Raw genomic sequence first — 27,881 nt, 5'->3', positions numbered from 1 at the left:
CAAATGCCGGAGAAGGACCTGGGCAACTTGTTCAGAAGAAAATTGGGTAGGGATTCACACCTTGAGATTGGGATTTGTTTTTAAAGTGATTGGTGCGCCCTGGGCTCCACACAGTGAAATATTGTAGGAAAGCAATCAAGGCAAAGATAGAGTCTGCTACCCCGAACAACCAGGGCTCGCCTGTCGCTAAGAGGCAGCAGGAACTGCGCAGCCAGCTCGCGGCAATCCGCCAGCAGCAGCAAGGGTTCAAGGCATCCCGTACAGCTCTCCAGGAGAAGATCAATGCTCTGGATTCCAGCATCAAGGCTCGGTTCGCCGAGCAGAAGAACCAGCGCGACAGACTGTCGTTCAAGAGTGTCGAGGAAATCGATAGGGAGATCCAGCGCTTGGAGAAGGAAGTCGACTCTGGGACCATGAGACTGGTTGACGAGAAAAAGAACCTGGCCGATATATCCAACCTGCGAAAGCAGCGTAAGAACTTTTCCTCCATGGACGACAGCAAGAAGACCATCGACGAGATGAAGGCCCAGCTGAGCACGCTCAAGAAGGGGCTAGACAACCCCGAGGCCAAGGCTCTGAGCGAACAGTACACTGCTCTCCAGAAGGAACTCGACGATATCAAGAGCGAGCAGGACGGCGTCTTCAAGAACATCAAGTCTCTCCGCGACGAACGAACCAAGATCCACAACGAACAACAACGGGCATGGAATAACGTCAAGGAAATCAAGGACAACTACCACAAGGCCCGACGAGCAAACAGGGAATATGAACAGGAGGCCTACCGTATCCGCATGGAGCGCCAAAAGGCCGAGCGTGAGGTCTACGAGCGTGAGAAGAAAAAGAAGATTGCCGACAAGAAGCTCGAGGAAGCCTCCATGCCCGCATACACTGACGAACTTCTCACTGCCGAAGGTCTCATCAGACACTTTGATCCCACCTTTGATCTTGCCTCTATCGGCCTCGGAAAGTCCCAGCTACCTTCCTCCGTCGCCTACCGTGCTCAAATTGGCCGCACGGTCGATGACTCCGATATCAAGGGCGTCAAAGTCATCAAGAAGGACGACCGTGACGACAACTACTTTATGGGTGGCACCGGCGGAAAGAAGGGCAAGAAGGGCAAGAAGGCTGCTGCTGCTGCTCAGCCAGAAGCCAGCAAGTTCAACCTCAGCTTTGGTGTCCTCGAAGACCTGTCCAGAGTCAAGATAGACCCCCCAATGAACCAGTCCGATGTCCCTGCTTTGATAGACGCGCTGGTTCAGAAGGTTAAGGACTGGAAGACTAACCAGGCCAGTAAGACCGCTGAAGTAAGTCTAACCCGTATACACACTGTAGTGTTACTGTAGTCATCTGCGTGGTAAAACAAAAAAACAAAACAGAAACTAACAGTATCAACAATAGAATATCAAGAAGGCGCAGGAAGAAATTGACCGCCTAGAGGAAGAAAGCAAGGCCGCAGAGTCTAAGGCTAGCGGCACCAGCACTCCTCAGGCTGCTCCCCAGGCTGCTGCGGAAACCAACACTGAAGCAAAGGCCGCCGACGATGCTGAGGCTCCTGCTGAGGCTCAATAGATGCCTTTTTTCGGACTTTATCTGGACTTTACTTCACACTTATATGCACTGAATGCATACTAAACGTATGCTATGTGCACTCCCCTGAGTTACTGCTATTCTCATCTTTGTCTTTAAGCGCTCTTTCTACTCACGATCTGAGATAAATTCAAGTTCAGGAAGAACCTGGCAAAAAAATTATAAGTGGATATTTAATAGTTATCTAGTCTTTACTCTACCACCCCCCTTTGATCTATACTTTTAAGAGACAAAGTAACTTCTTCGCTGATAGTATGTATGTCCTTTTACAAGTTAGCTTGTGTCATACAAAGATGCAGGAACCCATTTGCTTGCATAAGATGCATTTTCTCTGCAGCAAACGAACGGATATTGATGTCTCTCTTTGCCGTGCTTGGGTCGGCTATCGAGCTTATAGTGATAACTGCATCTTTTACTAGTAAATATAGACAGGGAAAAGACGAATCGAGTAAACGGTCACACGAGTGGCTATAAGCCGCTATCTGCGCAGACTCGAGAAACGAACTCCCTTATAAAGAATGCTAGAATGGAAAATATATGTGAGAATTGAATATGCACTGAAGAACAGGTATTACAATCGTATTTTCTTTCTGAATACTGCCGTAAAACACACAACTACCAGCAAAGGGATAGGGTGCTTATGAGTTTGTTAAGAAGGAAGGGTGAGTAAGTAAGAAACAAAACCCGTTGCCTCTAATTAAGCTGAAGAGAAGAAGAAATGGGAAAAGAAAGAGGAACGGAAAGAAAACACAAAGCAGAACGTGTTCATCAATGCGAGCTTAACGGAAAAGGAGCTTGGCATGAGGAAGGAAAGTGGCAGAAGGTTGAAGGAGCGTAAGGTGAGAACAGCTGCAGCTGAGCTTAAGCCGGAAGCTTGCATCTATTATGGTAGGGTCGGAGTAGAATAGCTGCAGGCAGGCCGTCGTGCGCGTAGCCTAAGGATAGAATACTCGTCGGCCCAAGTTGGTATGAAATAGACATCACGTCCACCAAGTAACTCTCGCCGCCGCCGGAGTGTATTCCTCGTTGAATGTTTGACGCATGTGGTTGAGGGAGTAGCCTGGTGCCCGTCTAGCAGAGGATGTCAAGACAGCAGCAGCAGGCCAGACCGGCCATGAGACCGGCACAGAGACCACCGCTGCCGCTGCCACGGTTGTCCACTGGCTGCTGCTGCTGCTGCTGGTAGTACATGGGCTGCTGGGGAGGGGCTCCCTGTGGAGGATAGTACTGCTGCTGAGGCTGGCCGTAGGGCTGACCGTACTGCTGGGGAGGAGGGCCCTGCTGCTGGTAGTAGTCGTTGGCCTGGCCCTGGGCAGGCTGTGGGTAGGATGGAGGCTGGTTCTATAGCAGGAGGCGCATCACGATCAGTTCCACGTCTTCTATCAAGCATATTCTATGCACTATTTGAGCTATGAAATAATGCCTTCAACGCATCGACCAAACTCCAGCGCCTCCGTGCCGTGCGCCAAGATGGAGCCTTGCAAGGAGGCAAAGCAGAGCTGGAGAAGGCGAGACAGGGCAGCAGAGGAGGGACTCACGTATTTATCGGCCATGGTGAAAATGCTGGATTTTTCTTCTCTTTCGTTTTATTGTAGCTCTCTTCTGTCTCTGTCGAGGGTGTCTGGAGCAGGATGTGACGGTGTGTAGCTTTTTATAAAAAGAGAGCGTCGGTGTTCCGTGGCTGACACGAGCTTTTTGTAGTTTAGTAAGGTATGCCCTAAAATAAAAGCGACGAAGCAAGAACCTCCAGCCACAAAACGACGCTGCTTATTATATAACTAGTGGTTATGCAGTGACTAAGAGGCCCTTGAACTCCCCGAGACTCGGACTTGCAAACCCGGCAGGCTCTTGGGTCTTCCCAGCTGTGGCTTATCGAGTGGACTTGTTGGTGTCCGGTTATTGGTAGATTTGCGTCGCGGTGGATCTTATGCTATTGGGGGCTAAGCATGGCTGACATGCAAGAGACGCAGCGAGACAGCCTGTACTCATAAGTACCAAACACTGGCATGGGGTTTCCTGGCGAGGCGGCCCGTCCATGCATGCCGGTGGTGTCCACGCACTTTTGATGGCTCAGCCGGCTGCCGTTAGGAGGCATCTGAGATGGGATGGGATGGGATGGAGATAAAATAAAATCAAAATCGACAGGTCGTTTATTTTAGTCGGTACAAAGAAGCCGAGCTGGCTGGCTGCGGCAGTTCTCAAGCGTCAGCAGTGCCGGGCTCATCCACGTATGTATCTTTGTCCAAGGAGCATTAACAATGAACAAGAAGAGTCCAAGAAACAACAAGAAAAAAAAGAGAGCCCAAGTAACAGATTCCCTCGCCAACTCCACAAAAAAAAATCCAGTCATTAGATTATGTTCATCCTCATCGTCGTCCTCGCCCATCCTCTTCACCGTCGGCCGCTTGGGCTCGGATCATAATACGACTCCGCCATCTCCTGCGAGTATTTTGACCTCGGCGCATGGTGGTAGTGCGACTCGGATGTCTCCTCAGTGTATCCCAGCGACTCGGTTTCTCCATACCCTGAAGGTGCATGTTCATGCCTGTGGCCGCTGGTGTCCTGCACGTCAACGAAGTATGGCTCCGGCTCGTCTTCGTCAACTATAATAGGCTTCTTTCGAGCTGCTGGCTTGGTGGGCTTTCGACGGGGCGGTCCCTTGCGCCTAGGTCGGCGGATATTCTCTGAGACGACGTCTGATGAAGCAGACATGATATCCTTGGGCTTGTTCAACACTATATAAAGCACGTAGGCCACCAGCACAAAGCCAATGACCGTTCCGAGCACAATGGCTACGACAATGGGTGGTGAGGTGTGTGGGCCGCTGTATATGGCTGGTATGTTTATCATCTGCGTTCTCTTGGTGATGGCATGCAGCTGCCGTGGGCCGAGAGCTGTATCTCTTCCAATACGACTGAAGCTCGAGCTGGCCGATGGGAGGGAGCGGCCATTGTGGTTATGGTTGTCGCTATTGGCAGCGCCTTTGGTATATAGATCCTGTATTCGAGGCGCCATCGTGATAAACGGCCAGGCAGCTGTCCAGCAGTGCTTTCTTATGGCGTATGTAAGTGTGATAAATAGGTAAAGATCCCTTTCTTCAAATAACAAACTGGCTTCAAAAAAGAGAGCAGAACCAGATATATCTTCGACTGGTTGAAGCCGTTACCACGACAACGGCGTACAAGTGGACGGGTTCGCTTCTTTGCTGGCTTTCTGCTCAGCAGTATATCAACTATGCCATGCAGCAGGAAGATAATCCGTACTATCTATCTTGTCTAAAAGAAACTAAAAGCACCTCAAGCATCAGCGCCAAAAAGATGCGTTTTCGTCCTCTTCGTCTTCGTCTTCGTCTTCAGCTTCGACTTTGAGCTGGAAAATAAAAATGGCAGGGATTATGTAAGCGTAAACAAAAGTGGCTGGCGAGTCACATGACACTGACGATCATAATTAGATAATAACCTTAAATTAAATAATCGCTGATTGGCTAATTTTCCGGAGTGTCCAAAGTCAAAAGAACAAGGCTACGGAACGGAAGAATTTTTCTCCTAGGACAAGTTGAAGGCTGACGATGAGGGAGAGATATCTTATGTGTATAACAGCACTCATCGCCCACTTGATCAAAAGGATCTTTTTGATACTCGCGATCAAAGCCAGTTATAGCTTTACTGATCAAATACAAGCACAACTTTCTTTGTCCAGTCAAAGTATTAGAAACTCCATATCTGCCCACTATTAATGTGGGCTCATTACTTTTAGTGTAGTTGAATAGAACTACATTCGGCCGCTAACAGCATCCTATCTGTTTCTCTAAGTTATTTGTAGCCTATTTCTTTATTTTAAAGCCATAATATGTATATCTAGAGATGTTATATACAACATAAGAATAGAGATACTTATGTAAAACAGATTGCGTTCCCTAAAAACAGAATACTTGTGCCCCAGAACTGTAAATCGGACATGCACCTTAACCTCTATTGTTATTGCACAGCAAATGATGCCTCTTTGATATAAGATAACTACTAGTTATACCTAAAATATAGCCGTGCTATCTACGGGATATCTATAGGCTAGCTTATTATGGTAATGTGATACCCATTGAAGGTTGCGAGAGGTAGTTAAACCGCTATTGTCTTAAATACCTACTTCCTTCGTCCTGTTAGCAGCATGAATGAGGATAATAGAGGCGAAACATCATAACTAATAATAAGAGTTCTCAAAGTGCGATACTATTTATACTACTTCCCCTGCTTAATTAGTGAGATATACAATTGTTGGTGATGTTTTGGGCGGAATCCGCCACACCTGGGATCCAAACACAGAGACAATACTAATATTGAATAGAGTATATGTGGGGTACTGCTCTGAGTATATAGTTCTAATTAGTCGAACGGGTCCTATATCCAGCGGTTATAGAGTGTTTGCCGTCCTTCTAGTCTAGTAGAAATTTTATCCATCGATCGAGGAGCTATGAGTTATAACTATTAGTTAAAGCCTAATTTCGGTGGGTATCTTTGCCCTCAATGTTCTGATTTTCGTGACTATTAATACCGCCGCCGTACGCAGGGGGTTGACAGTCATTGTAAGGGGATTCCAAAGGTTATACAGGGAGTCTAAACGCCTTGTGAGATAGCTCGTGGCATGGTAGACAACGCGAATATTCCACTGCGTCTGAAATTCAGCCCAGAGGGGGGCTAGCCGCTCAGGACGAGTAGGATAAACCTGCACCCATGAGTCAGCAATGTAAACTAACAAAAAAAATCCACTGGAAAATATATACCTGGCCATAAATTTCGTCGAATTGTTCCAACGTCGCAGTAATATCTTCGAGTACCGCTGCTCGATCGCTACTAATAGCATTCATATAGTTAAAAACGGCAAAAATAGCTCGAAGAGATGAGAGTGCTATATTAGCATTTGTAGCTGTTGCGGTCATCCATCCATCCCAGACGTCGTCAGATGTTGGGTCCCCCGATGTCGTGTACACCCGTCCCTTTAAATTCTGTAATTTCCACACTAATACATTAGCTCGCTGCACACTAAGAAGCAAAGGCGGACAACTTGCATTTAAATCTCTTTCAAGGTTCGACAGCACACCCGGATTGCTAGTAGAGCCCAGGGCGTTTGCAACATCAGCAGAGGGAGTTCCGGGAGGTATATTTATCCCACGGCCTCGGGGAACCCAGATACGATAATCATGAGCAAAGGTGTCGTAGAGTTGCTCCCACTCCCACGTAGGAAGATTGGTCGTGAAGGCGCGCGTCCCAAATCGGTCGTCAAGGTCGAGGACACCTATACTCGTGTAATGTTTTAGCGGAGTAACTAAAAATGGCCTAGGCGCTAGTTATTGAAGTACACACCACGTTGGATAAAGTTAGCAAAGTGGGTCGGGAAGATAGTTCGATCAAACGGGTGTTCAGTTTCAACAGTCATGTAGTTCGTTCCAAGCACACCATTAGCGGTGATACTGGTGTCAACGCAATCAGTAGGATTGGCTAGAGAATACCGCTCATTTCGTCCTATATCTTTTATTAGTATGAGTTGAAAATCATGGAATCAATACACACCAGTCTCAGCATCAAGCGCTGCGCCATTTCCGCCGTTCGGATAAGTCGGTGTTTCAAAGTTAAAGGCATAGTTATTGCCGGTATCTGGCCAGTCGTAGATAGCGTAGGTGTTGGCATGGCCACTTGACGGGCCAGCTCTTTTGGATAAAGTGTCGTTATATAGTGCACGCTCTTTGTCTGATAGAGATTCCAGGAAACTTTGCTTGAGCTCAAACTCTAGTTGATTTTCCAAGCTTGGCTGGGAGTAGCTTGGATCGTTTTCTGCGAGGCTGAAAGTACAAGTAAGGTTGTCTGCAGGCTCCGAGCATGACATAAAATCCTTATCACCGAAAAGAGCGTAGCCGTTGATTTCAGGGGTCTCTCTAGCACCAACTGGTGCTTCCCCCCCTGAAAATAGAACATAGGAGTCATATCGATGACCAAGCAAATGGGTAGTGCCATCGTCCCAGCCACTCTGGATGCCGGTCTGGATAACTTCGGAGGTTGCTTGTTGAGGGGAGTTAATGACTGCTGGATTTCCAGAACCTACATTTCCAACAACACGAATTGCATGCGGCACTCGTGCCGTAAAAAGTGCTTTTGCATTCTGCTCTGAAGTTTTGTAGTCGAATAGATTCAATTCCATTGTCGTCTCAAGGTTGATATTCATAGAAAACAGATCATTGTATGTAGCTTCCTTAACAGAGATATACCCTGAAGGGTTGCTAGGTTTGGGGGAAATGGAATAACCATAAAATTTACCCATATCTGGAGGAGCATGTGTTCCGAGGCCCCAGTCCACTTCAAAGTTAGCGGTAAACCTCCCATCCATGTATCCTGATCCAACAAGAGAAATGTCCGCATTCATGCTTGGTGAAAATGATACTAGACCGGGATGTGAGGCTTCATATTTTGTGATGGAGCTTCTGAGCAACTTCCGGGAGACACCAACCCCCTCGTTGATCGATAATTCACCCTTTCCATCAAATTCAAGCTTTCCTGACATATGGAGGCTCGAATCATAGAATCCGTATGCTTCATCTATCGCAAATGGATGCATGGTTCCGATGATAGTGAATCCAAACTGCATAACATTGCGCATAGACCCAGAGAGATTGAGCTTCAAGAACCCGTCTGCGCCCTTGCAGCCCTTTTTCTTGCCATCATTTCCATATATCAAGGTATTGAAGTTCTCATAGCTTAGTGAAGGCTGAGTCAAAGCATTGTAGACTTGCCCACGTAAACGCTTGAAGAGGTTTTTCCAGACGGACTTAGAAGAGCTCCAGAACCTGCGCCCTAAATTTCGCTTCTGATGGTGGCCTTTCACAACTTCTGTATAGTAGTTATCAGTATCCGAGTAGTCAACGCGAAAATAAATCGGTTCATCGCCTCGTTTGGCCTTGGAGAAGTTGTAACTATACTCTAGTTCGAAGACCTTTGCATCAATTGGTGCCCGCTTAGCGAGATACCGTGGAACTGAGAAGTTTGATTCCTTGACCGAGTGTGCAACAGCATATTTAGCAAAACCCATCCCATCAGGCATACGAAGAATTGTGCCTTCTAGGCCATCCGAGTGCATGTCGTTGCAGTTGCTCTTTGAGGAATTGTTCATACAGACAAAATGGGCAGTCTGAGGGGATTGGCCGTGGTGAACAGCACCACTAACAAATTCAAGGTCTGAACCATCTCTTTTATTGGCGTTGCTGACCGTCCCGGGTGGCCCATCAATCACCACAAGGAAGAATGTTGATGGATCATTTTTGTCGGTTGCAAGGCTACTAACATAAGAGATCGGCTGCAGGTCAAATGCAGGTATGTTTGTCAACGGTGGGAGAGTTGGAAACAAATCTTCCAGGGGAACAGGTAGGAAAGGGTTCACATTGGCTGGAGGGTTGCAGCAAAGGGGCTTTCGGCGGTCGGAACTGAAACACTCTGCAGAACCATCACCGACAGGGTCCAATGCCACTTGTACATCTGTCGACGAACATTCATTGTCATCGCAAGTGCCTTTCCCAACCCAGTGACAATTTTCAAATTTGAATGGGCAGCAGAAATGTTCTTGAGTATACTTGGGGAAGCTGTTTTTCGTGGACAATGCGTAAGGGACATCGCTAGGACAGTCTTTGTGCGGCTCCCCCCAACGACACTTCTCCACATGTTTCGCCCAAGTACTGCTCACACAACAGAATGCTTGTTGACCTGGCCTTAAGCAGCTTAAACTGCCGTGCGGAGAGTGTGCAAGAGTCACTTCACCTGGATGGCATTGACCATGGCATGATCCGGAGCCGCGCCACTCACATGAGTCTGGCATAGAATGAGTCGGGCACCAAACATATTTATACTCACCGCCGGAACATGTGTCTGGAAATTTGCCGTTGGGGGCAACAGTATAACCACTTGGAGGGTCAGTGTCGACCTTGACACACTCGCTCACGCGGCAGGCCTGGCCATTTGTCGAGCTCCAGTGGCCCGCATCGTCAATCGTGTGGCGTTTCAACTTTTCACTGAAAGCCGGCAAGGGTTCCCCTATTAAACCCTCAAGGGCTGAAAAAGAATTGTCGTCCTGGTCGACACTCCAAACTAGTACACCTCCGAGTCCCTTGCTATCCGCCCACTTGACCTTTTGCTGTAATGTTTTAGAATCATCATAGCTAATCCACTGGTCCTTTTGGTCTCCATACGCAAAGTAGTTAACGGCGGCTTCAGCATCATGGACAACCTCGGGCTTTTCGTTCTTAATAATGTCCATAATCTCAAAATATGCTAGGGTCCCCGCTGACTTGGTGCAACTCCCTGCGTTCGCCGGACCGCTAAATTCACAGCCTGGGTGTGCGCATGTCCTATCCTTTAGCTGGAATGAACGACCATAGAAACCAACTCCCATTACCACTTTTCCGGGAGGTACATTATTTCTCCAAAGGAGATCAAATGCCGCTTGGATTTCGGTTAAGTTAGTGTGGCCCTGAACGATGTTCCCAATTGGGTTATGTTGGTCCCAAACTCCCTATAGTATTTTCATTTAGTGTCAATCCATAGTGCCTTGGAAGAGGATACCATACATGAAGGTCATAAGTCATAAGATTTACCCAATCTGCATACTGAAGTAGGCCTGGAACATCAAACCTTTTGAATGATAGAGTTAGTTGAGTAACAAATAAGGTAATCTCAAAGAAGCTTACCATTTAAGGTACCAGTATGAAGTGGGGATTGTAAATGATAGGCCGTAGTTCCCACGAGCAGAGGCTTTAAATGTTTGTCGAAGAGTTTTGAGAAGGGCAACATAATTTGGAATATCCTCTTTGCCGTTTCCGCCACGATCTGGGGCACCTGGGTACTCCCAATCGAGATCAACACCATCAAAACCATAGTGTCTCATGAATGTAACTAAATTATCCGCAAATTTTTGACGCTTCTCAGGGTCGGCAGCAATAGAGGGGAAAACAGACTGAGTAGATGTTCCATTATCTGAAAACGTCCAGCCACCCAATGAGATATATACCTCTAGAGTTGAGCTGCGTGACTTCATATTCTTGATGTCCGTAACTTGTGAGAATAAGGATGCCGGAGTAGAAGAGTCCATTGCCGTGATGGTAAGTGAATCTGGATCAACACTAAATATAAAGTTAATTAGCACGAAAATTCTATTTTGGGGGAATGGAAACAATGGAACGAACTATGCAAATGCAAAATTAACGTGTGTTAAACCCTGCACTGGAATTGAAGATGGTGGGAATTCCCTGCATGTCCTTCTGTCTGCCCAAGCCTCATAGTAGCCAATAATTTTATTACCGAGAACGCTCATTGCGCTTCCACCGGGTGGGAGAGGAGGCTTCTCAATACAATTAGACTGACATCCGGTGCCACAAAATTCAGCTGAGCTACCGCAAAAGCCATACTTGCTACAGCAGACCTTGAGGGGACATTCCTTCCCTGTATAGGCGTAAGCTGCTGTGCATTACACAGAATATTCTAGAGCTAGAGTAGTCACATACCAGGGGGATCGGCGTATTTCCCACATTCAGCCTTTGCATCGCACTTAGAGTCACAGTCACCACCACAGAATGCGTCTCCAAATCCACATATCCCGGTGTTGGTTCCCATAAACGAGCCACAGCATGCATTGTTCTTACACGGAACACCTTTACGGCATGAATAATCTGTGCCCTTTTTAGCGAATTGCACGAAGCTGCTTGATTGGTAAATGTCAATTTCAGTGAAATTTGCTCCTGGCACGTTTGAGCCAGGCACTGCTGCTTCACCATGAATGGCGGCCTCCGAAAGCTTGCACAAGAAGAATAGAGCAGTAGCTAGAAAGAATAACGACAGAGGCCTAAGGTTCCTATTAGCTTTGGCCGTCAAAGCCATCATTGGAGGGCCAGAAATATCCGAAATATAACCCAAAGAAGAATGAACGAAGGGAGGTTGACCGTTAAGAAAATGGGGAAGACGACATACCTCCCAGTGGCTTTATGAACTTCGCAAAATTCTGCTTACCAGTACTCCGTATTTGGACCAGAGGGCGTTCAAGGTGCTAGGAGCACTAAAGGTGCCTTGAATCCCCAAGGCCTGAATCCACTCCATACTCCGTGCTTTATTACCTCCTAACCCGATGTTTGAGGATATTTTCGCGGTGATTTTAGTTTACATAGCATTACCACATTATACAATATGGATAGTGTGGTTTTTTCGCAGCGCAGGCATTATATCCTAGGGCGTGCAAATATAAAAGACCACAAAAATATGCTAGAAGGTGTTGGTGAAGTGGAGCTAAGCTTTTGTAGCTAAGCTTTGCAGCGGCAAAGCGCCGAGGCCTAACTAGTTAACTAACTAGAACTGGTTAGTTGAGCCGGCTGGAAAAGGCGAACAAGCTTCCGACCTGCTACCTTACATCCTAGATGCCTGTATTTGGCCCTATCGCTATCATTATTGTACACTACTTTTTATATGTCCACCTCGTCCAGAAGTAGTTTGGAATACGTGTCTCTCCTGCCGCTCAATGTCCGCAGTCAACGCGGCGGGGCCGTCTTGGCTCAATGACAAAACCTTCGACCATTTAATTAAACAACATTAAAAGGGGTTATACTTGTCCTTTAACGAGTGGTTCCTTATCAGGCGCGGTATTTGTGGGAGCCTGAAGAACTAGCGGACATGACTACGGACTCCGAACTCTGCCTCGCGAAAATCTCTGCCTCGTGGTTTAGGATATAGACCTTCGCCCGAATATTCCCTTGAGTTTCTTGTAATTCTCTTTGACATTTCCATCTTCTAAAATTCCTCCGTGATGGCTTCACTGCCGCTGATTCTGCTCCATATTGTCGGGCGTCTACTCCTGGCTGTACTTGGACAACGTTTCGTTGGAAGCGATGGTAGTCAATCGCTTGACCCCATTGAATTGTCTCCTCAAGGTAGCCTCTCAGATAGCTGCAAGTATGGTATTCGAATCAGCGATGATGGGATAAAACTGACATCTCGCAGGTCAACATTTGAAACAAACGTCACCTGCCATAGAGCTCTGCCATCTATTGCATTGCATGGCCACTTTCCTACTATTGACGAATTAGCTGCTCTTTGCACTTCCGACTGTCTACAGTCACTCGACTCCCTGCGTATTTCTCAGGACAAATTATGCGCAAATGACCTGGTGACCGAGTCTGGCGTACTTTATCCGGCGACCTTTATAGTCAATACCCTGATCTGGACATATAATTACACCTGCCACAGAGATCCAACTTCTGGGGCCTTTTGTGCTCCTATTTTTGATCGCTGGGGAGACGGGGATGCCCCTGACCAGAACTGCTCAGAATGCGTACTGGGTACTTATCAGATTCAACTCGGTCATACCTGGGGCTATGACAAGGATCTATTTGCACAATTTTCCTCCTTGACTTCGTCTTGCCATGCCACCGGTTACCCGGTAACATCACCTCCACCAATTACTATTAGTCGCACTACAAGCTCTACCTCAACTACGACGACCGCAAGGCCGCAGAAGGTCTGTAGCAGCAAGTATACGATCAAAGAAGGCGATGACTGCCACTCAATCAGCAAAGCACAGCGCGTCTCGACGAACAACCTACTATACCTCAATAACCTCGAAGGATCATGTACTCACTTTCCAGGGCCAGGGACTACACTCTGCATGCCTCCCACTTGTGAAATCTACACAGTAGAGAAAAATGATAGTTGCTACGACATCTCTAGGACCTTCAATAGGAAGTTTACTGTCTCCCAGCTGATATCCTGGAATATTGATATTAGCAGGAACTGCGACAACATAGAGATGCTAGTCGGGAAACAGATATGTGTCAGTTTCCCAGGGGACCTCCCGGGAGACCTCCCAGCTACTACTTCCCAGCCAGTTACGACTCCAGCACCAATTCCTACGAATATAGTTGAAGGAACAAACACCAACTGCTCTATGTACTACGAGGTGATTGCTGGAGATAACTGTGCATCGATTGCTCAAATATCGAGTATCACACTAGCGGACTTCTATTTCCTTAACCCTGAAGTCAATAGCACATCATGCAACAACTTACTCCTGGGGTACAGCTATTGTGTCCGGGCGTTGGGGGATATTAGTACCTACCCTGGGTATGCTGGTCTGACGACAGATCCGTGTGTTGGAGGCACAACCACCGGCCCAGCCAGCTGTTATGTGACAACTTACATAACCCTGCCACCATGGGATTTCCCGTCCATCCCCCCTGAATCTCCCGATCCTACGACGACGTCTGTTACGAGTTATACAACCCCTCCTGTTGTTAAAACTACTACTTCAAGCACACGTGTACCTAACTATACACTCGACCCGCACCAGACTGGGTTGGTTGATGGCTGTATCGACTTTTACAAGGTTCGGCGTAAGTTCTTTCTCTATCACTTTAGAATGGTAGCCTACATATTTCAAACGGCATGAATTGTGTACTAACCTCGTATTATTCTTTCTTTGACAGAGGGTGACACTTGCAACGATATTGCACAACGGTTGGGGGTAGCTCTTAGCGACATTTACCTATGGAACCCTGCTCTTAAGGGCGACTGCACTGGATTGTAGGTTCCTAAGACCCTTTCCTTATTCCAACTTAATAGCTAATCCTAGATCGTTTCTCCTCAGGTTGGCTGGATATTGGATATGCCAAAAGGTTAGATCTACCCCCCCAACTACCCCAACGACGACCACAACCTCTTTAAAGATAGAAACACCCACTACAACCACGGTCGATGGAGGGGTGTTACCCCCTGGCCCTACCCAAGCAGGGATTCCCGCTGGCTGCAATAAATGGATAGCTCAGAAGAGTGGAGTATATTGTTACGATATGGCCGCTGCTGCCGGTATCTCCCTAAACTGCTTATATCAATTGAACCCTGCGCTGAACACAAGCGCTGGGGAGTGCGTGGGGCTATGGGCTGGATATGCATACTGTGTTGGGACCGTTTCCCATATATGTAAATAGGCGGGATAAGAAGACGAGACAATCCTCACCTCAAGCATAAACCCATGAGTCGACTTTATAGAGAGCATCCGATAACTAAAATGGCTCACGGATCAAATATCTCACTGGCTTGTAAGGTTATTCTTCCAGGAATATGTATATGGAATATCACTTTACTTTAAATATAGAACGGGGTCTAAATTGCGTTTAGGGGGCAGTTTTTCCAGGACTCCTATTCGAGCAGCACAGCCAAGGGTTCTTGCTTAGAAAGAATAAGGTAAATGGCATGAGGCAACTGCCAAAGCCAGCACGTACATACACAGAGCCCTTTTTCTACTTAGGGACTAAGCTAGTGCCAAAGTTTGCATCCGGACAACAGCGGCGAGATTCATCACTATCCAAAGAAACAAAAGCCTGATTTCTGGCTACCTGTGCTGCCTCCCATAATAACTTCATCGGATGCTCTTCTGCATGAAAAAGGCGCGCATTGTAGAAATTATGAACGAGCTGCTGTAGTCTCACTCGCATGTAACCCATGTAGGCATGCTGGCTCTCAGCGTTATTGTCCTCTTTGCTTGGTATATAATCAGCATCCACGGCCCAAACCCACGTATCATCGGCGAAGATTATATGTGCTATTTCTGATCTCACACATTCCGAGTTAAGCACAAGAAACACGTTTTTTAGAAGGCCTTCAAAGAGTCCGCCAGTTTTTGTCTGCCGTGTCTCAGGCTCCAGATCTCTTACGGCTTTAAAATGCTCGCGGAGTGCATTAAACCTTGCCGTTAATTCCTTTACCCCCTTCCCTCCATGCTCCTCACTCTCTACCCCGGCAGGCCACTGCAAAGTCTGCATCTTCCATCTGGTTTCAATTATATACGGGCAAGACATCATCCCCAGAGCATAATGTATCAAGGCACTCCGTCGACATTCATAGTTCTCCACGTCTCGTTCATCTTTTTGGGTGGCAGGATCCTTGTATACTGCATAACCCCAATGCTTCTTAGCGTAGCCCCCTTCCCACATACTCCGAACCCAAGGGTGTGTTTTAGGCAAATTTTCAAGATCTTTGCGCTCTTTCTCTTTGGTGGCCACGATATGTCGCCGGCCTTGTTCAGTCCAGGAGTTGCTAAGAGCCTTTGTCTCATGTTCAGTATAAAATGCGTCGCGCACCCGATCGAGTCTCTCTATTGTTTCTAGAAAATGTGCCTCTGAGACTGCTAGAAGGGCGTCAAAAGCATGAAACTGAGGTTGATCTTCAGTCCCGCTGCCAAAAGTCCAGAACCGATTGTTCAATAACAATAGTTCGGAATCTGTCAGTTCAGTAGGAGATTCAGCCCCCAGTTTCAGTAGATCTTCTGTACTGAGCCCTGATACTTTAGCAATATTTGATTCCATAACATCGGGTTCTGGGAAGTCTAGAATACGTCGACGGTCTTGTTCTGTGATGGATGGTATGTTGCCGGATAGAACCTTTTCCTCAATGCCAGAGAAAGCTTGAAGGGCTTGGTCAACATTATCGACATTGCGAATGACGCGTACGGAATTGCGAATGAGAGATTCCATGATGGAATGTAGGTATGTGAGAAGTTGGTATCAGTTGAAGAAAATATCAAATATGCCACATCCGCCCAATGGAAGGTCGTTAGTTATTCCGTTGTTGCGTGTCAAACTAGAAATTGTACGTAACGGAATAATGAAGATGAGCATGATATGAGAGTAGTTGAATTTAGTTGATTGTATGAGACGAGTTGATAACCATGAGAGCGAAATCTCTGATCGAGGGGTGCCTGAGAAAAGTTTATTTATTTAGTTAGCACTAGACGAAGTTTTAGAGTAAATAACTAGCTATCAAATTTTGCATCTGCATAACCCCAACGTTTCTCAGCGTAGCCCTCTTCCCACAACACGAGCTATGCCCCGAACATCATCATTCTCTCCTCAACGGGCTCGAAAGTCTTCTCAAAGATGGGGGGTACAACGCTCTCCTTGGCAGTATTGTAGGCTATATCCCAGAATTTCTTATGCTCTTCTTTCAGAAGCACTACAGCCCTGCCAGATTGACAGTTAAATGGGCTGGGTGAGTGGAGGATAGCATCTTGGATAATATTCTGGATATGCGTGTCAAGAACCTCGATGTTATCCGATAGTATATGTAGTGAAGCTCGTTTTTTGATAGCACCCCCGATGGAGATCGACATTGTGAGCTTCTGGAAATACCAACGCCGTGATTAATCCTGTCAATGAAGCAAGGACGGTATAGGGTAAGGCACGAGATTTGACACAATAAAAGAGATTTGGGGTATTAAGACATTTTCAGAGCTTTATCAGACTGATATGCGGAGGGTATATTTATACTTCATATACATAACATTGAAGAGAGTGTTGATGTTGTAACATCATGCTCGGGTCAACGTCCTCTGCTAGAGCCTGAGATACAAGGCCTAACTCCAGCGAGTATGCAGGGTACTGTACATACGGGATACACACATACTTAACCGCGGAAATATTTTCTAACAGAACCTTGGAAGTATCCAAGGAATTGGCCCCGTCCATATGGAGTTACGGAGTGCTCCGGACATAAAGCACTAACGCCGAGTACTCTACACACAATGCAACAGCCTGGCCCCTAGTCTGTACGTAGTATCAGCCAAATACCTCATTTCGTATCTTCTTCGATAATGACTCTGCATCCCATTCCCTGCTCAATCTCTAGCATCACGTTAATATCCCGATACTTCAAAGATTTCTAATACCCAGCTTAGTTTCCAGCCAAGCAAGTTTCAAGTTGACAGTTCCTGCGTCACTCACTGCCAAGTACTTCTTGAACTATGCCGCACTCGTTCGATAATGATGCCAGAAGAATGACTTGGTATTTATCCACATTAAATGTTAGTATGTAATAATTCCTGTAGAGAAGGTCAAGTACGGTGCAAGCTGTTTTCAGACACTTTTAACATGAGATAATGATGGAGTGTTGGGTGCCTGAAGAAAGGAGGGTATTACCCCACGTCACAGAAGTAGAATTGATAATCATAGGAAGTCGACAGAAGTGAGGACCTGAGTCTCAATCCTAGGTACAAAGATTTGAAATCAAAATTGCAGGCCGCTTTCTCATTCCACGTTTTACATGTAGAGGTTGTTTCTCAAATCCTAACCATGTCAACGCGCTAGTCTAGTTATATGCGGATAGTAACTCCATGGTGGGACGTTTGTTTGGGGGCTCTACGCAGTGTGCTTCAACCTTTTGACGCCATATCTTCTGCCTTACCTACATTCTCTCCTTTTCCTGCCTTCCCTGCATTCCCTGCCTTCCCCGCCTTCATAGCTGCCCTCTTCTTCGCTTTCATTGCAACTTCCTCCTCCTTGACCTTTTTCACCTCGTCACTGCCATAGCTCCTTCGCCATTCGTCTGCCTTTTCGGGCTTGATACGACTAAACAAGTGCTCAGACTTGCCAATTTGATGACCAGGCTTGATAGAATCTGCATTCCAGCGGTCTGGGATGGGAAGTGGATCCACACAAAGTTGTGAGTTGATGGACTTTGCTGTGTCCGGCATGTACGGGGCAATGATAGATGCAAGAAGGTGGACTGTATTAGCGGCTATGCCAATAACTGCTGCACATTTGGACGGCTCATTTTCGGCAAGACTATTATCGAGTTTATTCGATTGTAGAAAGCCGTTGCCCAGCTGAGATATCTGGAGAACTGTCGACCAAGCGGGGCGAATCTTGACAGCATCGAATTCTTGTATGTACTGCGCGAGAAGCTTGTTGATCTCTTCTTTAAAAGTATCAAAGGAGTCTTCACGGTATTCGGTCCAGTTTGGTACAATATTGTTGTAGTGACGAGAGTTAACAAATTTCAGAACACGGCTGACAAAGTTGCCGAATTTTTTAAGGAGCAAGTTGTTATTGCAATTAATAAATGCGTCCCAAGTAAACTCACTGTCACCAGCCTCTGGGCGGTGGGAAAGCAAGCAGCAGCGCCAGATGTCAGCAGAGATCCCAGTCTTTTGAGCAGAGTCTCCGAAAACGCCAATGCCGCGGGATTTAGAAAATTTCCCACCCTCGTAAGTAAGGTAATCCGTCGTGGAAAGGTGATGAAGTTTCGTCCAGGTATCCTCGGTGCCAATTTGTGAGCCAGGGAATATCACAGCCAGGGAATATCACAGAGTGGAAGACAACATTGTCTTTGCCAATGAATTGATATAGTTGAACGTCTTCAGGATTTCGCCACCACTTTCCCCACTGGTCAGTGTACTGAGCAGTGATGGATACGTATCCAATGCAGGCGTCAAACCACGAATATATGACCTTCTCTTCGTATCCCGGCAATGGAACCCTGGTTCCCCATCTAATATCTCTAGTTATACTGCGTGGCTTTAATCCTTCTTTCAACCAAGCTGAAGTAATGACCGTGCTATTGTTCGACCATGCACCGCTTGCAGCGGAGTCCCGAAAGAATGTTTCGATATTAGATTGCAACTTATCTAATTCCAAGAAAATGTGTTTTGTATCCTTAGTGATCGGTTTAGAGCCATCGATTTTGCATCGAGGATGTTTGAGCTGTAGGGACTCTAGGAGTTGGCCGCAGAGATCGCATTGGTCGCCGCGAGCATCCGTATACCCACAGACCGGACACTCACCTTCTACAAAGCGATCTGCAAGGAATGAGTGATGCTCCTGACAGTACAGCTGGGTTGTCATGCGCTCCTTCAAAAAACCGTTCTTCTCTAGCTTCAAGAAGATGTCTTGAGTAATGTCTGTCTGAAGTTGTGTCGTAGTGCGGCCAAAGATGTCGAAGCTGATATTAAACCACTCATATACCTCCGCATGAATCGCATGGTACTTGTCGCAGAGCTCTTGTGGCGTGCACTTCTCTACGAAGGCTTTTGCCTCTGTTGTGGTTCCGTACTCATCCGTCCCTAGGAGGAGTTAGTTAATAATTAGGCCTGCTGCCCTGACCAGGGGAGCTTCACTGATTGCTTACCACCGACGTATAGAGTATTGATACCACGTCCTCTACAGTACCTTGCGAAGGCATCTCCGGAAAGCACAGACCCTATGATATTTCCAAGGTGTGGGACATTGTTCACGAACGGTAGAGCACTGGTGATAAGTATATTCCGCTTGCCAGGCACGGGGAGAACGGTGCCACGGCCATGCAATCCTTCAGCCATACTTACGGGGATAGGCCCTAGTCTTTTGGAGAGAGTGTGCGTGTTGCTATAGATATGGTGACCTACTAAAGACCAGCTATGGCTTTGGAGAGGGCAGTTGTGATGGTGCAAGGTGGTTTGTGGTTTGGGGCTGACTTGGTTCTTCACATCAGAAGATACCTAGTTATTCCCAACCAAGGTATGAGTCATATGGAGGCGCGCGCACAAACAGCTGGTGGAAAATGAGCCAGTTTGGTTTGTGTTTGTAACTTGAGACTTTCTACCTTATTCATTTCTATTTAACTAGTTGTATTTTACCCTTTGTTAAGGGTCGATTAAGCATCCTGTGGGACTTAGCCCCTGACAAACGATCCTCATGCTTAATAACGGAACTTCCCGCTGTAGAGTGCACTTGACAGCCCCTTGCTCAGCTTCCTCCTCTGCTGATTATGTCGAACCTCGCTGCCGCCGTCGGAAACGAGGGCTTCTCTGTGTCTCCTCTTGATATTAAGTCTTTGAGTGGTCACCCCCCCTCGATAGCCTACCAGTGAGCCAAAAAGCAACTACGGCAAGGCTTAGGTATACGCAGCTACCAATGGGGAGGTGTTGGTGAGTCCCACTCACCAATAGGGGATACTTTTTATACCATCAGCTTCGTCTAGATCTCTTACCCTACCAGGTGGTTACGTGCTGATTCTTGAACCGTGATAAAACGACCCTTCTGTTGAAAACCTCACTAAGGTGGTATAAATTGCGCCCAACGGCTACAACCTATGTCAGCACATTTGATGACACCTCAGTTTACTCCGTATTGCATGCCATAGTTCGTCTAGATACTAAGATATTGCCTTTGCCTTATTTTTCATTGAGTGTGCTCTTGGGGAACTTCCCGGTTATGCTGCTTGCTGGGCAGCCTCAGCATCACCAGCTACATCTGCTGGAGCCTCTATTCCAGCGTCCAGATCAGCGTCCATCTCATCAGCCTCTGCCTCGCCATTCTCCTCGCCATTCCCCCCACCATTTACCTCCGGCTCAGAATCGTACTCGGCGACATTAATCCCTTCTTTAGCCTTGGCTGCAGCCGCCTCTTGTTTTTGCGTCGAGTTGACTAGCGGTGTATCGTCGTCGAAGAGACGCAGTAGTACAGCACGTCGCTCCTCCTTGGGCAGCATGAGATTCACCGAGAAGGCGCTTCGCCATAGGGGGAAGACCATGCGTTCTCTACAGTGTCATGTTAACATAAATGCCCTCTGCTCATGTTCCTAGGGGGGAAATGCTGAGTACTTACCGGAATCCATCCTCCTTGTCACTTGCTTCTAGTCGCAGGATGTAGCATCCCATATCCATATCCCTGACTCTCTCACCAATCTCACCCAGCTCTTTCCATCCCCCGTCATTTACCTTGGGGAACATCTCTACCAGAAGCTTCCTGAGTGTGGGTTTCGTGTACATCTTGACCACCCGGTCCATGCCCACCCATGACTCTATCACCGGCAAACCCTCCATCTGTATTCTCCAGGGACAGACGTCGGGCTTCTGCACGTCCTGTTTAACAAACATTTTAACACCGCAGTGTACGAACTTCATTCCTGAGCTTTCATTCTCGGTCAGGATATCTCGAGCTAGAACTGTCGTGTAGTATATGGTTTTTGCGGGCCGGCCCTCGGCATTGCGGACCATAAATCGATCACGGGGGAATTGGGGGGATAGTCTAAAGTACTTGAAGATCTCTTCGAGGTCCTCGCGGTTAGGGTCGAGATATTTGAACGGTTCTTCGAAAGAGGTCTGTTGCTTGCGTTTTGGCTTAGGCGCCGCCACAGTCGAAACTGCAGGCGTATCTTTTATCTCCGTTTGTACTGGTTTGGCGTCTGATACCTTGTCTGCTTCCTCCTGGGTGGGCTCGGTAACCTTTGTCCGTTTAGCTTGGGGCTCTTCCAGGTCATCGGAACCTCTTTTCAGTGTAGCTACTGTTGCATCTTGTTCGGCATCAGCAGCACTGCCGTTTGCAGGTACCAATGGCTGGTGTTCGCCATTTTTCTCTGCCGCGGCTGAGTCTGATGCCGCCGCAGGAGTACCAACCTGGGAAGTACCCGTAGCTGTAGCCGTAGCCGTAGCCGCTTTAGTAGCATCAGGTTTCACCTTGATCTCTCGCTTCTTTTCAAGAACAGTAATGAAAAAACCACCGGTGTCCTGCATATGAGGGTAAACACGCATACATCGCGTTAGATCACCAACATCCGCAACTCCAGACGGCGGGAACATGCCTTCCACAAGTCGGCTGGCCGCCGGGTTGAGTTTCCGCACTTCCTCCTCCGCCTCTGGCCAGTTCTCATATATACGCCCAGTCTTATCCATGATTTTCCATGTCGTCAGACCCGGCCGTCTCTTCAGCTCAGGGAGCTCCTTTTCGCAGTTCACAATCTCAACCTTGCTAGACCCACCACATCGGTCAATGACATGGGCAATAATAGCTTCGTTCTCGATGGGGTTCATGCTGCATGTAGAGTAAACTACACGGCCTCCAACCTTAAGCATCTGTAAGGCGCGGAACAAGATGCGGGCTTGAGTGACAAACAGTCCAATGCCATTCGCAGGGTTCCAATCCTTCCATAGGTTGAAGTTCTTTCTGGTGGTTCCATCTCCTGAGCAGGGTACATCTGCTAGGATACGGTCAAACTTGAGATATCGGTTCTTCGCGGGCTGGCCATCTGCAGATACAGCCGGTAGTTTAATAGAAGGATACACAGTTGCATCATGGTTTGTGACAAGCAAGTTCGGCGAATTTAGCCGCTTCATTTGATGAATCAACAAGTGAGCCCGCTTGTAGTCACTATCATTCGCAATGAGTAGACCGGTAGACCTCCCATCATCCTCTGCTGCCTCTGTTTCCGCTGCTTCAGGCTCCCCGTCCAAGAGATCCGCGACCTTCACGCCGTTTTGTCTTGTGGTTTCATCCGTGGTTTCCAGTTTTTGCGATATCTTTGCCATCCGCTCTTCCTCACCGGCATGAATCATCTCCATCAATTGTGCGGACTTGCTCCCTGGCGCAGCGCACATATCCAGCACCACCATACCAGGTCGCACATCAAGTAGAAGTGGCGGAATCATGCTCACAACTTCCTGCCGACTGATATTGCCAACCTCCGTTTCTGAAACAAGAAATTTCTGGAACGACGAAAAGGGCGCGAACCGGCGGACGACGCTCTTTGGGGTGGTCATTGACCAGGCCAGCTGTTCTGGGTACCATGGCACTGGCTTCGGGGGTTCGACTAGCTCGCCTTCGTATCGAATTGATGTGATATTGGGGATATAATAGTCCTTCAATCGTTGTTGTAAAGCAAGAGCATGGCTGCGGAAATAAGCGTTAGTGATTGCGCAATCCCGGCGGCTATGGCTGTAAACATTCGTACCTCCTAGACCCGGTGAAGCGGAAGCTGTTGGGCAAATCGCGCCGTAAAGCATCCCAAAAGGCTTGTTTCTCTTCTTCCGGAACTATCTGAAGCGAATTATAATATTTCTCGTAGTTTTCATTCTCCCGAACCAAAGTCGACGAATAGTTAGCTGGTCGAGTGCCGCGGGAACCTCCTTTGGAGCCCTAGACAGGGAAAATTACACCGGTTAGCAAGAGATACAGGCCATTAACTCATTAGCATGAGCTTACCTTCTTAAAATTCCGCTTCTTCCCCATGTTGATTTGGGCGAATCTGAATATTTTTACAAGATTGAAAATGCGCATTGCAGGAAAATTGATAGGCGATTTTGGTGGTTTAAGCTTTCGAGCTGCAAGGGCGGGGCCGGAGCTTCTCGGGCCGCCTGCACGTAAGTTTTGTTACCTAGGTACTTTGATGGCGGCTAACAGTGATAAATTAAGAGAGTGCATTGTGAATTGAGCATGTATAAAGAATATTGAAGATGGGAGTAGATGTAGTATACACAGGCAACCAACAAAAGAGGCGGACTAGAGGGTTGAGTAGAGATTTACGCTCGTCGAGGTAGTTTCTTAAACTTGGTTTTGGTAGACCCCTTTCAAGAAATCAAACGCATATGAAAAGGCCTTGTTCTTGTCCTTATTTCCAATGGCAGCTTCTGGTACTAAAGGAGTAGTCAGTATCTACTAATGTCGGGATAGAAGAAAAAATCAGTTCCATACCTTCAAGCCATCCATGAAATCCCTCCGGGAACTCAAGATGGCTAATTTGATAGACGTTTGTATTAGCCAGTATATTGTTAGTTCTTTGTCCTAATATTGATTCTGAATCCGCCCCAGTCGTAGATGCCCCGGTAGTAGTATTTAGCTGCTCGTACTCTGCTTTAAGCCTCCCAATCATCAACATTTGCTCCTCATATAGAATGTCAATCTTTGGCACGACAAATGCCATCTTCGGTGGTAGAGTAGTAATGTCTGCCAAAATTGGATTCATAAGCGGGTTTTCCATGTTCTTTGCGCGAGCACGGCTAGGGTATGCATCAAATAGTGGCTTCAGGACTTCCAGTGGGTCTGGCTTGTCATTGGGAGCTGGTTTCTCTGTTGGCGGTTTCCGGAGATCGACCTGATTGGATATAAGAACATATTGATCTTCAAAATCATGCATATATAGAATACAGAAATAACGAAAAATAACATACTGGGGCGTAAAAAGTGACAGAGCCTTTGACACTATAATCAGTGCCAGCTAGTCCTTGAGCTACTCCAAGTGCAAGATTCCCACCGGCGGAAAATCCACTGACAGTAAGGACCCGTGGATCAGCTTTCCATAGGTGTTCTGCGTTTTCAATGAGAAAAGTGGCAACATCTTGGGCGTCTTCGTTGGCTACTGGGAAGGTATATCGCGGGGCGAAGTGATAAGTTGCTGACACAACAACAGCGCCCACCTCATCAGACAGAGCACTGCAAAATTCCGCATCATGCTCTGGGTTGCCACCAATAAATCCTCCGCCGTGGAAGTCAAGGTGGAGTGGCCGCAGCCCTCTGGATGATTCCATGGACGACTTCGACCCTTCTGGGGGCAAAAACACAATGGCTCGTACCGATTGACCCGGCCTACGGCGTAAGGGTATTTGAATAGAGAAGTATCTCCGTGAGAACACCCATGGCAGCCATTTCATCCCACAGGTCAAGATAGATATTGGTTGTAGTATAAGAAGCCTCCATCGATAAGTAAAGGGGATATCAAAGCCAAATAACGCATCAAAGAGGGGGTGAAGCCATCGGATGGGTTCAATCATTTTGATATGCTACAGGTATATATGTTAGATTGCCAGTATGATGACTGAAGAAGCTGGATATTCTTTCATGTCGTGGCATGTCGTCCTCAAAACGTTTGCCGTCTATGACAGGGGCCTAAGAGCTAAATGAATCAGCAGGCCGGAATACGAGTTTTCAGTTTGTGCTTGGGCACGGAGTAGAACTAAAAGAAAGAAAGAAAGCTGGACATATCCGTCATTTATTGTAGCATCAACTGGGCAACTTTGGCTAATTTGTATATACAAACTTGCATTTCTTCCACTTTATTGTTTTTTTTTATTTATTTTTCTTTATTTTTATTTTCGCCGTTAAAAATGAACTCTGGATCACGTGAAACTCAACCAATGATATCACTGGAAAGTGTTCCCGTATTACATAAGGCGGCTGCGGCTCCTTTTCTTTTTTTATCTGCAACAAGAAGAAGACAAGACAGAAAATATGGACAAGCGAGGGATAGAGGCTGCGCTAGCTCGTACTCTGTACTTCGCGGGATCGTTTCGGACCTCGTAAGCATGGATATTAGCTCTCTTGAATACGGCCAGTCTGTGCATATCACTCTTGAGATGTTTCTTCATCCATGAAGCTGCGGGAAAGGAAGCGAAAAGCAGTCCCACCACCAAGGAACAAGAATAGCAACTGGCCGGGTTTCTACTCCCTTGATTAGTGCTTCTCTGTCTACTTCAGGCAATTGGTAATAGCTATTCCGCCCTGCTGCCTGTTAAGTGGAGTCATGACAGCGGGACAGGTACTCCGTGGAAGATGAAGAGCCGCAAGCTAGCAAGCCCCTGAGAAACGGATCGGCGGCGTTAGCAAGAACTGACCTCAGCATGCACAACTCTTGCTGAGAAAGGGGCAGATGAACCCTTAGTCAGAAAGATGGCAGATGATCAAGATGATCTTTTCATTATCTTAAGAAAACAACCAGTGGGCTCTTTGGAGATAGATATATGGTGCATATCAGGCAGGATGGATAGCTACTGCTGGCCGAAACTCCCCCAAACAGAAACTAGGTTGGGCAACCATCCTCCACTTTTTACTGAGACCGAGTTTGACCTTGTCATCTCAGCCTCATGCTGCAAGGGACAATGAGTGAAACCAGCTCTTATGGTCGACGGAGAAGTCAATCCAAAAATACGACAAAGAGGCTGAATATCACACTCTTTGGTTGGAGGAAGTCAGCTTCGCACATGAAGATCGCCCGCTTTTCTCAAAGGGGGCTGTCCAATGAAGCCACCAACACCTGGCATCCATTGAACTTGTTTGTCAGACAGCAGACGAAGCTGTGCAGGCTGTGTTGGCGTCTCCACCATTACCACGTCTACTATCGTGTTGGACGGCTGACCGAAATGTATATTTACCTGGCCCTCTGGCCACATTTTTTTTATCCCCCTATCAAGCTCCTGGACATTTTCTTCCGTTAACCAAATAACCCATTCATTCTCGAGCTCACCGTCGTTCCTTACTACGTTTTCCTGTTTACTGTCCTATCTTTAGTTATTTTAGTCTTGACATTGCACTATACCCCTTATAATTCTTTCTGTACCCATCCTAACCTCCCTAATATCCAAAAATGGACCCCAACACTCAGCACAACACCGATCCCAACATGAAATCCGGATTCGCGGCGGACTCGACTTCCGCTGTGCCAACGAACAAATGGGGCTCCCCCTTCTACGAGTTCTGGGATCCGGTTGATACTAGTAAGATGAAGATGCAAACAAGCAGGTTGGTGATGGCAGTTTTATTAATTTGGGTCCAACAGTGCTTTGCTCATGGTGCTGCCCATGCTTTATGTTTGGTCGTAACCAGCATCGACGACGTGATCCGGCTATGTCTGATTTCAGCTACTTCAACGGCGATGTAAGTTATAATGACCTCTTCTTTTTGTTTTGAAGGCGAACGATGCTGACTTCTAGGATCTAGTGCTGTCTTTGGCTTTGCCTTGCCTACTGCGGATGCTTTGGTATCCTCCAGGGCCTCAAGCGTATCGAAACTCGAAAGCAGTATGGTATTGAAGGCAACGAAGTTCTTGACATCGCCGGCTCCTGCTGTCTTCCTTGCTGCCTGCTCGTCCAAGAGGATAAGGAGATCACCCGTCGTACCGAAGCAGCTGGCTATCAGCGAACTTCTCCAATGTCCTACCCTTAATCGAATGAAAAAAGCTTACGAAGGCCTACCACTCTTCTTGAAAGAGTCTACTCTACGAATACATAGATGGGCCTGGACTTTGGATGATTCTCTCCTGCTCTATACATTAACTTGATTTGCTCTTCTACACCGTTTAAAAGGATGTACCCAACTATTCTAATTCAATACCCTATTTTTTATGCATCAACCTAGCGCATTATGTATTATATTCGTCTTGAGGATGTAGGTCTATTTTCTATTGTAACCTCTTCTTTTTTCTCGTCCTCGCCCGCATAAAGAGTAGCAGACTCCTCTCTCTACTGAACACCAATATTAGGTTATTGAAATCATCAGCATGCAGTTAATTACCCCCTTCATAAATGGATGTCTTCCGAAGTCGTTGGTGTGTGGGTTTATATACTAACAGCAGCTCTACACCGAAGCCTTACCATCATTATTAGTTTGTCTTGGGGGCGTACAGAGCCGTATAACCGCGTTCGAGAAGGTCCATGGAATTTACGTGCATATAGCTGTAACTTATAATGACCATCTTCAAGGCTGAAAGTCCACGGTCATTGGCATAGCACCGTTTTTATACACTCCGTGTACTTATTATCACCGATGCCTTAGTTATCACCAGGGTTGTCCCATAGTTAATGCACATGCATCTACGACGTAATCGGCTCTCAGTTGATAGGCCAGCGACTCCATGGATACCCCTCAATGGTTAATTAATCAATTAGATAAATAGTATATTAGGCAGCTCGTACTCACTAACTAG

At 46.9% G+C, this 27,881-nt stretch overlaps 12 protein-coding genes across 12 annotated transcripts; 4 read left to right on the top strand and 8 right to left on the bottom strand.

Annotated features, from left to right (window-relative positions):
- Window positions 1-3: 3 nt before the first annotated feature.
- MGYG_01580 (nuclear segregation protein Bfr1) lies at window positions 4-1,569 on the top strand (the record flags this gene model as incomplete). Its single annotated transcript, XM_003177457.1, has 3 exons — window positions 4-46; window positions 115-1,304; window positions 1,399-1,569. 3 exons carry the CDS (start codon window positions 4-6, stop codon window positions 1,567-1,569), a joined length of 1,404 nt encoding a protein of 467 aa, XP_003177505.1.
- Window positions 1,570-2,105: 536 nt separating this feature from the next.
- Window positions 2,106-2,495, top strand: MGYG_01579 (hypothetical protein; the record flags this gene model as incomplete). The annotated part of the gene is made up of 3 exons (XM_003177456.1): window positions 2,106-2,126; window positions 2,156-2,249; window positions 2,290-2,495. The coding sequence occupies 3 exons, from the start codon at window positions 2,106-2,108 to the stop codon at window positions 2,493-2,495; spliced, it is 321 nt and encodes a 106-aa protein (XP_003177504.1).
- Window positions 2,496-2,658: 163 nt separating this feature from the next.
- On the bottom strand, window positions 2,659-3,140 carry MGYG_01578 (hypothetical protein; the record flags this gene model as incomplete). Its single annotated transcript, XM_003177455.1, has 2 exons — window positions 2,659-2,928; window positions 3,126-3,140. 2 exons carry the CDS (start codon window positions 3,138-3,140, stop codon window positions 2,659-2,661), a joined length of 285 nt encoding a protein of 94 aa, XP_003177503.1.
- An 838-nt stretch (window positions 3,141-3,978) lies between these two features.
- Window positions 3,979-4,602, bottom strand: MGYG_01577 (hypothetical protein; the record flags this gene model as incomplete). The annotated part of the gene is made up of 1 exon (XM_003177454.1): window positions 3,979-4,602. One exon carries the CDS (start codon window positions 4,600-4,602, stop codon window positions 3,979-3,981), a length of 624 nt encoding a protein of 207 aa, XP_003177502.1.
- A 1,470-nt stretch (window positions 4,603-6,072) lies between these two features.
- MGYG_01576 (chitotriosidase-1) lies at window positions 6,073-11,495 on the bottom strand (the record flags this gene model as incomplete). The annotated part of the gene is made up of 8 exons (XM_003177453.1): window positions 6,073-6,306; window positions 6,365-6,876; window positions 6,945-7,103; window positions 7,152-10,134; window positions 10,190-10,253; window positions 10,310-10,741; window positions 10,805-11,060; window positions 11,123-11,495. 8 exons carry the CDS (start codon window positions 11,493-11,495, stop codon window positions 6,073-6,075), a joined length of 5,013 nt encoding a protein of 1,670 aa, XP_003177501.1.
- A 916-nt stretch (window positions 11,496-12,411) lies between these two features.
- On the top strand, window positions 12,412-14,587 carry MGYG_01575 (LysM domain-containing protein; the record flags this gene model as incomplete). Its single annotated transcript, XM_003177452.1, has 3 exons — window positions 12,412-13,993; window positions 14,087-14,183; window positions 14,248-14,587. 3 exons carry the CDS (start codon window positions 12,412-12,414, stop codon window positions 14,585-14,587), a joined length of 2,019 nt encoding a protein of 672 aa, XP_003177500.1.
- Window positions 14,588-14,899: 312 nt separating this feature from the next.
- Window positions 14,900-16,132, bottom strand: MGYG_01574 (hypothetical protein; the record flags this gene model as incomplete). Its single annotated transcript, XM_003177451.1, has 1 exon — window positions 14,900-16,132. The coding sequence occupies one exon, from the start codon at window positions 16,130-16,132 to the stop codon at window positions 14,900-14,902; it is 1,233 nt and encodes a 410-aa protein (XP_003177499.1).
- A 101-nt stretch (window positions 16,133-16,233) lies between these two features.
- On the bottom strand, window positions 16,234-16,767 carry MGYG_01573 (hypothetical protein; the record flags this gene model as incomplete). Its single annotated transcript, XM_003177450.1, has 2 exons — window positions 16,234-16,356; window positions 16,486-16,767. 2 exons carry the CDS (start codon window positions 16,765-16,767, stop codon window positions 16,234-16,236), a joined length of 405 nt encoding a protein of 134 aa, XP_003177498.1.
- A 1,038-nt stretch (window positions 16,768-17,805) lies between these two features.
- MGYG_01572 (methionyl-tRNA synthetase) lies at window positions 17,806-19,749 on the bottom strand (the record flags this gene model as incomplete). Its single annotated transcript, XM_003177449.1, has 3 exons — window positions 17,806-18,690; window positions 18,740-19,494; window positions 19,560-19,749. The coding sequence occupies 3 exons, from the start codon at window positions 19,747-19,749 to the stop codon at window positions 17,806-17,808; spliced, it is 1,830 nt and encodes a 609-aa protein (XP_003177497.1).
- Window positions 19,750-20,621: 872 nt separating this feature from the next.
- MGYG_01571 (tRNA (cytosine-5-)-methyltransferase NCL1) lies at window positions 20,622-23,416 on the bottom strand (the record flags this gene model as incomplete). Its single annotated transcript, XM_003177448.1, has 4 exons — window positions 20,622-20,949; window positions 21,017-23,077; window positions 23,139-23,323; window positions 23,390-23,416. The coding sequence occupies 4 exons, from the start codon at window positions 23,414-23,416 to the stop codon at window positions 20,622-20,624; spliced, it is 2,601 nt and encodes an 866-aa protein (XP_003177496.1).
- Window positions 23,417-23,728: 312 nt separating this feature from the next.
- On the bottom strand, window positions 23,729-24,954 carry MGYG_01570 (hypothetical protein; the record flags this gene model as incomplete). Its single annotated transcript, XM_003177447.1, has 3 exons — window positions 23,729-23,820; window positions 23,879-24,278; window positions 24,355-24,954. 3 exons carry the CDS (start codon window positions 24,952-24,954, stop codon window positions 23,729-23,731), a joined length of 1,092 nt encoding a protein of 363 aa, XP_003177495.1.
- A 1,589-nt stretch (window positions 24,955-26,543) lies between these two features.
- MGYG_01569 (DUF614 domain-containing protein) lies at window positions 26,544-27,121 on the top strand (the record flags this gene model as incomplete). The annotated part of the gene is made up of 3 exons (XM_003177446.1): window positions 26,544-26,673; window positions 26,736-26,833; window positions 26,897-27,121. The coding sequence occupies 3 exons, from the start codon at window positions 26,544-26,546 to the stop codon at window positions 27,119-27,121; spliced, it is 453 nt and encodes a 150-aa protein (XP_003177494.1).
- Window positions 27,122-27,881: the final 760 nt, after the last annotated feature.

This window comes from Nannizzia gypsea, genomic scaffold, assembly GCF_000150975.2.
Source record: "Nannizzia gypsea CBS 118893 supercont1.1 genomic scaffold, whole genome shotgun sequence".
NCBI classification, from domain to species: domain Eukaryota; kingdom Fungi; phylum Ascomycota; class Eurotiomycetes; order Onygenales; family Arthrodermataceae; genus Nannizzia; species Nannizzia gypsea.
The sequence above is the reverse complement of the archived record's forward strand: the minus strand, read 5'-3'. Positions and strand labels throughout refer to the sequence as shown.